Source organism: Triticum dicoccoides, chromosome 5B, assembly GCF_002162155.2.
Source record: "Triticum dicoccoides isolate Atlit2015 ecotype Zavitan chromosome 5B, WEW_v2.0, whole genome shotgun sequence".
In the NCBI taxonomy this organism is placed as follows: Eukaryota; Viridiplantae; Streptophyta; class Magnoliopsida; order Poales; family Poaceae; genus Triticum; species Triticum dicoccoides.
The window spans coordinates 69,263,669-69,277,348 of record NC_041389.1 but is presented as its reverse complement, the minus strand read 5'-3'; the positions used below and the strand labels follow the sequence as shown (position 1 = coordinate 69,277,348).

Here is a 13,680-nt window from a genome sequence, read left to right as displayed (position 1 = left end):
CGTATGCATTGACATGCAAGTCGATATAAATTATTACAAACATGATCATGTCATACATCAAATATATCTCATCATGTCTTTGGCCATATCATATCACAACATACCCTGCAAAAACAAGTTAGACGTCCTCTAATTGTTGTTGCATGTTTTACGTGGCTGCTATGGGTATCTAGCAAGAACAATTCTTACCTATGCAAAGCCACAACGGTGATATGCAAGTTGCTATTTAACCTCCTGCAAGGACCACCTTTGTCGAATCTGATTCAACTAAGGTGGGAGAGACAGAAATCCGCCAGCCATCTTTATGCAACAAAGTCACATGTCTGTCGGTGGAACCGGTGTCATGTATGTGGACATGTAAAGTTGGCCCGGGCCGCTTCATCCCACAATACTGCCGAATCAAGAAAAGACCAAGGAAGGAAGCAATCTTAATATAAACTCCCACAAACTCCTTTGTGTTCTACTCGTGATGTCATCTACGCATAGACCTAGCTCATGATGCCACTGTTGGGAAACGTTGCATGGGAAACAAAAAATTTCCTACACTCACCAAGATCAATCTACAAGATGACCATCTACGAGAGGGGAGATTGCGTCTACATATCCTTATAGATCTCTAAGTGAAAGCATTAAGAAACGCGGTTGATTTAGTCGAATGTCTTCGCGATCCAATCACGATCCGTCCCGCGAACTCCCGATCCAAGTGCCGAACGGACGGCACCTCCGCGTTCAACACACGTATGGCTTGATGATGCCTTCACCTCCTTGATCCAGCAAGCGATGGTGAAGTAGTAGCTCGACTCCTCCGGTAGCACGACAGCATGGAGGCGGTGGTGGTGGCGGAATCTCAGCAGAGCTTCGCTAAGCACTACGGAGAGGAAGAGGGATGCGAGGGAGAGGAGAGGCAGCGCCGTTGCATGGAGATGTGCTCTTCGGGGGCGGCTGCCCTCTCTCTATACCTCTCTATATATAGGGGAAGGGAGGAGGGGGTGGCGCCCCTAGGGTTTCTTCTAGGGGGCGGGGCGGCCAGGGCAGATGGGATCTCCCCTAGGGTGACTTGCCCCCAAGCGGGGAGGTGGGAAGCCCTAGGGGAACGCCCCAGCCCTCCTGGTTATGTGAGATGGGGTGAGGGGGCGCTCAGCCCCTTAATGGGCTGGTTTGCTCCCTCCCCTTGGCCATGGGGGCTCCCAACACTTGTCGGGGCCCCCGAAACCCCTTTCGGTGATGCTGGTCATCACCCGGTACCCCCAGAACAATTTCAGACTCCAATACCCTTCGTCCAATATATCGATCTTCACCTCTAGACCATTCCGGAGTTCCTCGTCACATCCGGGATATCATCCGAGACTCCGAACAACCTTCAGTAACCACCATAATGACTCAACTATACTTATATTATCACCAAACGTTAAGTGTGTATACCCCGTGGGTTCGAGAACTATGCAGACATGTCCGAGACACCTCTATGGTCAATAACCAATAGCGGGACCTAGATGCCCATATTGGTTCCCACATATTCTATGAAGATCTTATCGGTCGAACCTTGATGTCAAGGATTCAGCTAATCCCGTATGTAGTTCCCTTTGTCTATGGGTATGTTACTTACCCGAGATTTGATCTCGTTACCAACAAGTCTCTTTACTTGTTCCGTAATACAAGATCTCGTGGCTAACTCATTAGTCACATTGCTTGCAAGCTCATTGTCATACTGTATTACCGAGTGGGCCCTGAGATACCTCTCTGTCATACGGAGTGACAAATCCTAGTCTTGATCCATGCCAACTCAACAGACACCCTCAGAGATACCTGTAGAGCACCTTTATAGTCACCCAATTATGTTGTGACGTTTGGTACACACAAGGTACTCCTCTGGTGTCAGTGAGTTGCATGATCTCATGGTCATAGGAAAATATACTTGACATGCGGAAAACGATAGCAATAAACTTGACACGATCATATGCTATGTTCATAGTTTGGGTCTTGTCCATCACATCATTCTTCTAGTGATGTGATTCCATCATCAAATGACAACTCATGTCTATGACTAGCATACCATAGCCATCTTTGATCAACGAGCCAGTCCGGTAGAGCCTCATTAGGGACATGTTGTTGTCTATGTACCCACACATGTATTTGAGTTTCCAATCAATACAATTATAGCATGGATAATAAACGATTATCATGAACAAGGAAATATAATAATAACCACTTTATTATTGCCTCTAGGGCATATTTTCAACATTAAGGATAAAAAGTTGGGATGAATTCTTATTAGCGTTTGTCTTAACTACATCATGTAATCATTCTTCAAGCATTACTTCGTTCTTTTCGGACTTAATACACTAGATATATGCCGAATAGCGGTTGATGTGTGAAGTAATAGTAGTAGATGCAGAATCGTTTAGGTCTACTTGTTTTGGAGGTGATGCCTATATACATGATCATTGCCTTGGATATCGTCATAATTATTTGCTCTTCTGTCAATTGCCCAACAGTAATTTGTCTACCCATCGTATTGTTGGGGAACGTAGTAATTTCAAAAAATTTCCTACGCAGACGCAAGATCATGGTGATGCATAGCAACGAGAGGGGAGAGTGTTGTCTACGTACCCTCGTAGACCGTAAGCGGAAGCGTTATGACAACGCAGTTGATGTAGTCGTACGTCTTCACGGCCCGATCGATCCTAGTACCGAACATACGGCACCTCCGCGATCTGCACACGTTCAGCTCGGCGACGTCCCACGAACTCACGATCCAGCAGAGTGTCGAGGGAGAGTTCCGTCAACACGACAGCGTGATGACAGTGATGATGAAGTTACCGGCGCAGGGCTTCGCCCAAGCACTACGACGATATGACTGAGGTGGATTATGGTAGAGGGGGGCACCGCACACGGCTTGGAACAATTAACTTGTGTGTCCTAGGGTGCCCCCTGCCCCCGTATATAAAGGAGCAAGGGGGAGGCCGGCCAGCCTTGGGGCGCGCAAAAGGAGTGGGAGGAGTCCTCCTCCTAGTGGGAGTAGGACTCCCCCTTTCCTAGTTCCACTAGGAGGGAGGAAGAGGGAAGGAAGGAGAGGGAGAGAGGTAGGAAAGAGGGGGCGCCGCCACCCCCTCCTTGTCCAATTCGGACTCCCAAGGGGGGGGGCGCGGCCAGCCCTAGGCCCTCTCCTCTCTCTCCCCACAAGGCCCATGTTGGCCCATTAGATCCCCCGGGGGTTCCGATAACCCCCCGGCACTCCGATAAATATCCGGTGACCCCCGGAACTCATCCGGTGTCCGAATATAGTCATCCAATATATCAATCTTTATGTCTTGACCATTTTGAGACTCCTCGTCATGCTCGTGATCACATCTGGGACTCTAAAATATCTTCGGTACATCAAAACACATAAACTCATAATATTGATCGTCACTGAACGTTAAGCGTGCGGACCCTATGGGTTCGAGAACTATGTAGACATGACCGAGACACGTCTCCGATCAATAACCAATAGCGGAACCTGGATGTTCATATTGGCTCCCTTTGTTCCCTTTGTCATCGTTATGTTGGTCAAACCGCATAATATAACAGTATACGTTGTTCCCTTTGTCATCGGTATGTTACTTGCCCGAGATTCGATCATCGGTATCTCAATACCTAGTTCAATCTCGTTACCGACAAGTCTCTTTACTCATTCCGTAATGCATCATCCCGCAACTAACTCATTAGTCACATTGCTTGCAAGGCTTATAGTGATGTGCATTACCGAGAGGGCCCAGAGATACCTCTCCGACAATCGGAGTGACAAATCCTAATCTCGATCTATGCCAACTCAATAAGTACCATCGGAGACACCTGTAGAGCACCTTTATAATCACCCAGTTATGTTGTGACGTTTGGTAGCACACAAAAGTGTTCCTCCGATATCCGGGAGTTGCATAATCTCATAGTCATAGAAACATGTATAAGTCATGAAGAAAGCAATAGCAATATACTAAACGATCAAGTGCTAAGCTAACGGAATGGGTCAAGTCAATCACATCATTCTCTAATGATGTGATCCCGTTAATCAAATGACAACTCATGTCTATGGTTAGGAAACTTAACTATCTTTGATTCAACGAGCTAGTCAAGTAGAGGCATACTAGTGACACTCTGTTTGTCTATGTATCCACACATGTATCAAGTTTTCGGTTAATACAATTCTAGCATGAATAATAAACATTTATCATGATATAAGCAAATATAAATAACAACTTTATTATTGCCTCTAGGGCATATTTCCTTCACGTATGCTATTTTTTATGAGAGAAGCCACTAGTGAACACTATGGCCTCCGGGGTCTACTTTTATCGTAAGATCTATTGCTTGGTTTTATACTCAAAAATACCAAAAAAAATTGCTGCATATTTTTATCTTTTTTTATTTGCGTTGGGTGTGAGGGTTAGTGTTTTGTATGTAGGTGTTGTTTACATAGTGTTGCTTGGTTCTCCTACTAGATTGATAATCTTGGTTTCACAACCAAGGGAAATACTTACTCTACTGTGCTGCATCATCCTCTCCTCTTCGAAAAACCAACGAAGATTACAAGTAGCACCCCCAACCGCTCTGGCCACCACATTGACCTGATCCGGAAGGTGGGCTCAACTGCGTGTAGCCGATCGTGTAGGGGTAGGCGCGCCGACGGGGTGGGCAGTGGCGACGCACGATGGAGCATGGTGAGGCGGGGCGAGGCGTGGCAGGAGGTGGAGATGGGAATGGGAGGCAGGGTTACGCGGGAGGTTGTTTTTCTTGCTTTTCTCTCGGCCGTGCCGGTTCGGGTTGACTTATTATGAGGACTGCGTGTTGAATACCTAAAACAACAGGGATTTTTATGTAAAATTAGCAACGGACGGTCAAAAGCACTAATGACATTATTATTCCTCTCTTTTGTTGGATTAGTGTTAGAAATATCTGATGAACCACAAAAATCCAATGAAACCAGATAGAAACCACTATGAAAAACAACGCAAATTCTTGAGCCATCAACTCCCCAAGCTTAAGATTTGCTCCTCCTTGGGCAAACAAGAAATCAAGAGAGTGAAATGGAGTTTGGTTGAATGGAAAGAATTTCACCGGGTCAAGAAAATATATCATACCCATCTTCTCTTATCTTGCAAGATCATTCAAGAAAGGATTTGCAATTGAATAGTTGCACCTAAACTTGTTGCCTAACCACGTAGAGTCTCATACCATTAGTTACTTAAAAGATAAAAGGATGTACACATGCAAATATTAATTGTCCTAGTCTTTATTAGAATCAGTCTAACAGCCAAACCACTGTATGTAGAGGCTTTAAAAATGACGTGGCACTGACTTATAGCCAACAGACGGATGTGCTAGTATTAACCATGATCTCATGACGTCCACATGTGCAAATGCACCGCAAATGGCCCCTTATTTCCACACAAATCAAGAATGAAGACAACAAAGCGAACCAACCTGTGATTGGATGGTTAGAAGGACAGTGGTATCTCCAACCCATCAGGGTTCAAATCCTGATGCTTCTATTTATCTTGAATTTATTTTAGGATTTCCGACGATACGCGTTCACTGGGAGGAGACGTTCCCGTCGACTACGAGTCACATGTCGGCTAGTCTCTTGGAGACCCTCATAGGGATAGAGTGTGCGTGTGTATGTTTATAGGGGTGAGTGTATGCACGTATATATGAGCGTTTGCGTCTGTACTATGTTAAAAAAAGAAGAAGAATGGAGACAACAAAGTTTGCAGCAATGGGTGTAACAAAAGTTGGGCCCAAAAATGTTGTAACAAAAGACTGCCCCAAAATGAACGGCCCATGAGGTTTAGTCCTCCCTCATAGCCCAACTTCCCTCGTTGAAAGCCAGTCGGATCTCGCGAGTCCCGAGTGAACCCCAGCAAGAGCAAATCCCTAACCCTAACCCTAGCTAGGAGGATGATGGAGGCGGAGGGGGAGGGCTTGCGGTCGATGATGGCGGCGGAGACGGAGATGGCGGAGGAGTGGAAGCTGGCGCGTGAGTCCGAGTGCCGTTTGCGCAATTGCGAGTGCCGCTGGCGTAGTCTCTGCTCCCCCCGGATCCCCCGCGTGGCCCCCGAGACGGACTACTCTTCCACCCTCGCCGGCGCCGGCGCCGGCGCCGACCGCCCCGGCTGGTCGCTGCTCGTCGGCCTGAAGGACGGCGTCGTCCTACGGCTCAAACGCCTCCGCGTGGCGCGGTCCGGGCGGATCCTCGGCCGGAGCGACGACGCGCTCGAGGCTTTCCACGACATCAAGACGCGGACTGGTCGCAGGTTCGACGCCAGCGCCGCCCTGGCTCCCGACGGCCGCTCGCTCTGCGTCCTGCGCCAGGAGGACGACGGTGCCGGCAAGCAACCCCATGCCCTGCACCTATCTCTGCAGCAGCCCCAGACAGACACATCTCCGGAGCATCTTCCTTTCCCGCCGGAGATTCAAGCAGGGAGGAGTCGTAACTGCATGCCCATCTCCGCCGCTGGCCACATCTTTGCCCTGTGCCCCATAGTAGAATATGGCGTCAAGTTGAGCCTCCTCATGCGACCCCTGCATCCGCTCCCCGAGGGCGGGGGCGTGGGCCAATGGGAGCAGGTCGGCCAACACAAACACGACAAGGACAAGTACCGGTGGTTGGGCGGCGGGTTCCTCCAGGGCTACGCCGTGCTCCCCGGCCCCATCATCCTCGTCTCCTTGAAGCGGTCTCCTTGAAGCAAGACCGCGGCTTCTTCACCTTTGCCCCTTGCTCCGGCTCCCGCGACTGGACCCCGGTGCTCACCGACGAAACAAGGCCGCCGCGAGACTACATCCCTATCGTCGGCCGCGGCGTCTACATGGAGCAAGACAATGCCATCTACATGCTCCGTGGGAACACCATCTATGCCTACAAGCTCAGCTACATACACCAGGATCAGGGTGATGATCAGGGGAGGGGGAGGCTCAGGCTAGATCCGCCCATCACCATCGACTCTGTATGTCCTTACAGTTCATGTCATGGGTGTGGCTTCCTCACTCGTCTCGACGGTCGACTCATGTGCTCCGTCTGGATCAGCCTGGCACCACGTCAACAATTAGAAGATTGCCGGTGTGACAACCTACATGCCATTGTCACCACCTTCAACCTCCAAGATCCAGCTCAGGGGGGAATAGAGGTGCTGCATTCCTCTTTCCGCCGGGTAGACATGGAGCGCAATCGAGAGAACCAGGAATTCTGCTTTCTACAGTAAGCAGCAAACTAGCTAGTTTACTTTTTCCACGCACAGATTATTTGACCATTTATTTATTTGGTCGCCTTGTTTACATATTTGTTGTCTACTGTCAACTAATCATGGATCAATTAGGGAGTACGAGGACAAGGATTGTCCGGTGCTGCTGCAACACCAAGAAGGGCATGAGAAGGATCTAACCAGCTGTTCCCAGCAACACGTCGACCAACCCTCCAAGATGCTTGATTGTTGCAGGTCTTGCTTGATCTGAATTAATTTAGATTCATGTTTAACCTAGCTTATTACATCTTTCTTAGTGAGTTTCTCTTGGTGAGTGGAGTGATGACATGTTTAATTTGGTTCTTGCTGCAGACGGTTTCTCGAAATGAAAGACTGTCCAAGCTTTTGCTTTTCCTGCGGCACCAAAGGTCACGTTGCCCGTGACTGCTCTCTCCCGTCACAGCAGCCCTTGCCGGCAATGCCTCACCGCACGCTGGTTGGCCGTCCTTCAATGCAACACCGAGTCCCTTTTGAAAGGCGTCTGGTTGCTACAACAAGTATCAATAAAGATCTGTTTATCATCTGCCAAGCTGGGTCAGAACTAGTCATCTACCATACAGGCGTTATGGATGAGACTTCACCGTTGCAAGGAGGAGACGACGGCAAGCCTCTCCAACCGTCGTGTTATGTTGCAGCATATGTTGGTGATGGTGACTATTGGCACTTTTTCCTTCACAGTGGCTCAAAAATACACGCTGTTTCGAGGAATAGAGATGGCATGCTTGAGTTTAGTCTGAACAAGGACCGTACGATGGCTATGGATCGTCTATCTGTACGGTGGCTGCCAAGTGCTGATACTTTTGTTTTGTTTAACACAGTTGGTGGAGAGACTATTGCCCTTACTGATACTCTGAAAGTTTTCCATCAGACAAGGTTCAGTTATGGATCCACCACGTGGCTGCGTTGCAAGACAGATCAGTCGCATGTTCTCCACAGGAAGGTTATGATATCTGGATATGTAGCAGTGAATGACGATTCCTTTATAGTCTGTGATGCTCTCACAGGTTCCTGTCTTTTGTTTGACCTGGGTGCCAAGCAATGGCGTGTTGTCATGCCTTGGGCAGCATTCGCAGAGGACCTGTCAAGAACTTGCCCTACAAAGTGCCATTTAAATGGTAGATGTGTGTCTGTCGATGGCTTTATCTACACATGCAGAGATGGAGGGCTTGCTGCTTATCAGCTGCTTGATAAAGATCATTCTGTGTATCTCAGCGAGCCCATCCTTTTGCCATTCTCATGGCTTGTGGATGATTGTGTGGGTGAGGACATGTGCTTGGATTATGCTGGCAAAGATGTGGACTCTGGTGCTATTTTGTTTTACGTGGTGCAACTGCAAAGTGAGTATATATAACTCTCTGTCTCTCGATCTCTGATGTCATTTGTGCATGCATTGCATGGTTTTTGTGATTAGTCAGTTCATGGAAGATATCTATAGTGTTGCTGTACTAACATATGTGTACGTACATATATGTTGCTAGGTGGATATCGTCCGCCCAAGCATGATGTACAGATCACCATTGTCCAGGTTAAGACTAAAGCAACAACCAGCAGCAAGAAAAGGGAACCAGTGCGAGTTACCCCCGTGGACTGTGTCACGCGGTTCATACATCACGAGGAAGCCGTTGATGCCAGATGCTGCTTTGCGCTCTAGCTCCATCTTGTTTGTGATGGATGCATGCATGCATGAGTTACCCTATTATTACTTATATGTTCCCAGCATGCAATGTCTGTAACCTCTAACCTTGCTTGCATGGCATCTTTTGGAAGCTGCAACTAGTTGTATATTTTGGTGATGTATAACTTATATTTATCTAGACTATTAGTTGTATTTTGGTTGTGGTGAAACTTATATTTATCTAGACTAGAGGGCCTGTATGTAATGGCTGGTGACCTTGGTTAAATTAATGATCCCAAACATTTGCTACCTGTAGCCAAGTATTAAGGCTTGACAAGGAAACGGTACTAGTGCTTAATTTTGCTCATAAGGTTGAGCTAGCTGTGGAATAACTATTATTTGTTGGAGTAGTTTTTATTATTTATGCCTGGAGAACTTTTTTATTTTCTCTATCTATTGTTGGCAGTCTTTATTGATTATTTTCTTTATTGATCTTTTAGTGCAAGTTCAGTATGTTCAGTTCAGTTCTTTTTGCTGTAGGATCAAATTTGTTTCTCCCATTTTACAGAAACAAAATGTGTCCAAAACTGAAAATTGTTGTCATTTTAACTGAATTTGGTAAACTAAAAACTGAAAGCTGATGTTATTTTAATTGAAGATATAATTGCAGTGGCTAGTCCTCGATATTGGTGAGAATCACAGTCTTGTGTGGTTGAAATTCTTCCACAAGTTCAATCATTGGCTTTATAACGTTTTAGTTGTTACAGTACTGTCTCTTGGTTCATGACAACTAAAAGATCAGAATTTAGTAAATTCAGTTTAACTCTGAATATGTACTTTGATGTAAATTTGGACATGACTACAGCCCATCTAAGTTAGACAATATTCTGAAGAAGAGAAACTTAAAAGTGTAAGTTGTTGTGTCCAAATACTCCTGAAGCAAATTTGATGGAAATTACTCCTTTTGTGATAATAAAGACTCAGGTCCATGGGGATTTGCTTTTGTAATTAACTACTCAAACTCAATTTGTAAAGTGGAGTACTGCATCAGATTGAATTCTCTCACTGACTTTTTCAATGATCATCATCATTGTCAGTTTCAATGATCATCTAACTGAATTTGATTTATTCTTTTTGGTACAATCATCATTCTAAGAAGAAGAAGAAGAAGAAGAAGAAGAAGAATCCACTCTCCGTCAGTTTTGGGTGGTACAGTACAATGGTTTCAGATGATAGAGATTGCTTGGAACATTTTTTCTCTTGGGAAATTGATCCATTGTACTCTACTGTATCAGATGATATTTGAATTAAATGGATCGACATGTTTGTTAACTGAAACTGTTCCTAAATCTGACCAAGAGTACAAAAGATGAAAGGAGAGCTTGTTGTGGCCAAATTGCTCTTTTATTTGAATTTTTTTGTTGTGGCCAAAAGAAAATGGATGGATCTACGTAATGTTCAGTAAAGGGGTATAGCAACTTTTCTTCTTCTTTTTTCTCTAGTGTGCCATGTCTTTTCTTCTCCTGTGTAGAATTAATAAATGTTTAGAATTATGTTGTGTATGCCAGTGTTGTGTTAACACTTAACCTGCATCAGTTTTGAGATATCTGTAATTATGCAAGCATGGAATTCAGGTAGCAACAGTAACAGCAACATGGTTATTTGTTATGTTCTCACTGCTCACAAGCTAACAGTAACATCAACATGATTTAGTTTCTGAAGCTAACTGAACTTTCTCAAGCTAGCAGCAACAAGTCATCACACACATAGCTAACTGAATCTTGTCCATGATTTGGCAAAGCAGAATAGAGGTTTCCATGATTATGGACATGAATATTGTCTAGGTTTCTTGAAGTTTGATAGTGTTTGTTTGAAATCTGTAAATTTCAGACACAAGACACTGAATGGAGTATGATTGACAGACACAGAACACTATAAATTTCAGATAACATCAGCAGTAGATCAGCACTGCAATTCAAAATTTTAATACTCCAATTAACACTACAATTGACGCTGATGGAGTACTTCATTGACAAACTGAAATTGATACTGCAATTGGCACTGTACCTGCAGCCAACAGCAGCACCAGAGGCAATCAACAGTCGAGGTGGTTGAGGGCAGAGGCAATCGGCAGTGGAGGGCAGGCGACAGTGGCATCAGCATGTCTGCGTGGTCGTCTCGCTGCCGGAGAAGATCCGCCTTGCCCTGCATGGCTGCCTGCTGAATTCTTCAAGAGGGGAGCGGCGACCGGGTCGGCAGCGGCGGCTGGGGTTGCCGTGCGGATGAGGAACCGGCGAGCAGGGCCACGGGCCGGACCAGGTACGCGAGCAGGGCCACGAGGAGGAGGCGCCCGTCGAGGTGGTCGCCTTGGAGGAGCAGCCTCACCTGGGCGGCGGGGCAGCTCGCCTCCGTGCGGGCGGCCCACGTTCGCAGCGACAGAGCAACCGCAGGTGGGCGACGGCTCAGGTGGGCGTCGGTGTAGGTGGTCGTCCGCTCTTTCTACGGTGTCTGCCGGGGGTGGCTACGACGGCCGCCGGCGGTGGCTACGACGGCTGCTTGGTCGAAGGAGGAAGAAGAAGAGGCGAGGGGGGGATTAGCACTAGATTTAAAAGCGGAAGGATTATTTTGTAAAATTTGACATGAACTAAGTTGTGGACAACTTTTTCGGGACGGAGGGAGTATTCGCCAATTTCAGCAATGATACCATCATCTTACTATAAGCTTGGGTGCCTGTGATTTCAGGCACCCCAGCCATTGCCATGCTTTAACAATTGCAATGGAGGCAGCTACCAGCTTTCTGCCCCTAACTCATTTGCCTATGAGACTACCAACAACAGTGGCAGCACCTCCCCCCACTCTGGAGCTGCCTATTGGTGCGTTGGCAGCATCCACCTCCTCTGTGCAGGGTCAGTCAACACCTAGTTAGGTAAAAATAGTCCTGAAAACCTGTGGTTTTGCTGACATGGTCCACTTTTAGAGAGTAGTCATGGAGTCAACCTCATCAAGTCATTAAGATTACTTCTTCAAGATAGTCATTCTTGCTAGTAATATAATTCCGCGTTTGTTGCATATGCAAAAGTCGTGTGTTTCAAACTGAAATTTATAGAGGGTTACATAGTGTCAAGGCTATGTAAGGTTTCTTGTTAATGCAAAGTGCTGCTCCACTGCGTTTTTTGAACAAGGTTGAAATGTTCACTGCGTATCACTATCAGGAGCCCAATCTTACCATATACCCTTACTGTAATGTCTTGGGTGTAAAGGTTGAAAAAGTCAACATTTACAATCTTCTGAATAAGGTTGAAATGTTGCTTCCACTGCGTTTTCTGAATAAGGTTGAAATGTTCACCTCCAAGATGTTTTGCTAATTGCATTATGAACTTTATATCATCTTGCTTGTAGCTTCTATATAAATGCGGAAAACGTGGGCAATTTCTATATAATTTTTTTTGTAAAAAATCGAGTATTTCTTTTACGCTCTAGTGATTTTCAAGATTTTCTGCACTCGGCGCAAAAGTTTATGTTTTTGCACAAAATCAAGTTAACTATCATCCAAATCATCCCAAAAGCTTTAGTTGGCACAGACACTAATTAAAATATAAAAACACAATCATAACAAAGGCTATAATCCTATATACATAAGAGGTTCACCCCCACTACCTTATTTATCTCAACATGCAAGCTGTCCACTCATCAACCATGCCATCTAAGCAAAATTTGTTTCCATTTACAGCCACATCATCACTATTCCTACAGCTGGCGCCCACACAATTCCCTTAACAAATCATGGGCCTTAAATTTTTCCTTCATACACAATGATCGTGTTCACCAGAGTGACCCGTCGTTTCCACAAGACTCAATTATTCATAGTACGTAACCATCCTGGTCACTGAACCGATACGTCGTTCCTTATGATTCATTCATGGCGTGTTTGGTTGCCTGCATGAGGCCCAACCAGGCCCGCGTGGGAAGAAAACAGGCTGTTTGGTTGGCTGCATACACTGTTGGGCCTCCATGGCACGATGTTTAAAGCACTCTTGGGCCTGGCTCCCTCAGAACTCTCGAATCGACAGTTTCTCCAAAGCCAGGCTTGAGCGGTGGACGTGGGCTGCGGTGGCTGCACGCGCGCGGCCACGCTCGAGAAGCCGTGTTGCTTCCCGAAGCGCCGACAGTTATTAGCCTCACCGCCCTTCACCGCTCCCTCTCCCCACTCTCCCAACTCTCACTGACGGCGGCGGATTGGAGGAGAGCAAGAAGACCACCGGACTCCATCACGGGCAAGCGGATCATTACCTGGCCCGCGGCAATGGCGGTAAGCACTTTTATGTTCGTCATGCACTACTTTTTCGCGTTCGATCCGGCGGTAGATTCGATCCATAGCGGAGAGGGGAATGGGGAATAGAGGTTGATAAGCATTGCAGTTCATACTAGTTCATACGAGTTCATACTAGTCCATGCAAGATCGGAATAGAGGTAGATGCGGATGGAGTAGAAGGGGGATTGGGGGTACACAACAAACATTGGCTAACCGCGGCGGCCGTCACCGGCGTGCGGAGCGACGGGTCGAGTGGCTGGCCTTCATCTTCTTGTCCATCGCCTTGCGGGGCGGCGGGTCGTCGTCGCTCTCGGAGGAGTCGAGGTCGATCTGCGAGGTACGACGGCTTGGCTCCGGCGCCCTCACTAGCATCTGCATCGGTTCTTCCTCCTCCTTAGGCTCCCCATCGATGACCGCCGGCGGCACGATTGTCGTCTCCCAGTACACTGCGTCACGACGGTCATTAGGAGCCGAGTAGT

At 46.7% G+C, this 13,680-nt stretch overlaps 1 protein-coding gene across 1 annotated transcript; it reads left to right on the top strand.

Moving 5' to 3' along the window:
• The first annotated feature begins 5,883 nt into the window (after nt 1–5,883).
• On the top strand, nt 5,884–9,227 carry LOC119307415. Its single transcript, XM_037583490.1, has 4 exons — nt 5,884–7,231; nt 7,350–7,469; nt 7,587–8,611; nt 8,753–9,227. The coding sequence occupies exons 1-4, from the start codon at nt 6,594–6,596 to the stop codon at nt 8,923–8,925; spliced, it is 1,956 nt and encodes a 651-aa protein (XP_037439387.1). The 5' UTR covers nt 5,884–6,593; the 3' UTR covers nt 8,926–9,227.
• Nucleotides 9,228–13,680: the final 4,453 nt, after the last annotated feature.

Excerpts from the sequence above, each read along its gene's own strand:
- LOC119307415 (XM_037583490.1), top strand. The coding sequence starts at position 6,594 with ATGGGAGCAGGTCGGCCAACACAAACACGACAAGGACAAGTACCGGTG. Across the intron at positions 7,232-7,349 it reads CAGGAATTCTGCTTTCTACA|GGAGTACGAGGACAAGGATT; the intron begins GTAAGCAGCAAA and ends TGGATCAATTAG. Across the intron at positions 7,470-7,586 it reads AAGATGCTTGATTGTTGCAG|ACGGTTTCTCGAAATGAAAG; the intron begins GTCTTGCTTGAT and ends TTCTTGCTGCAG.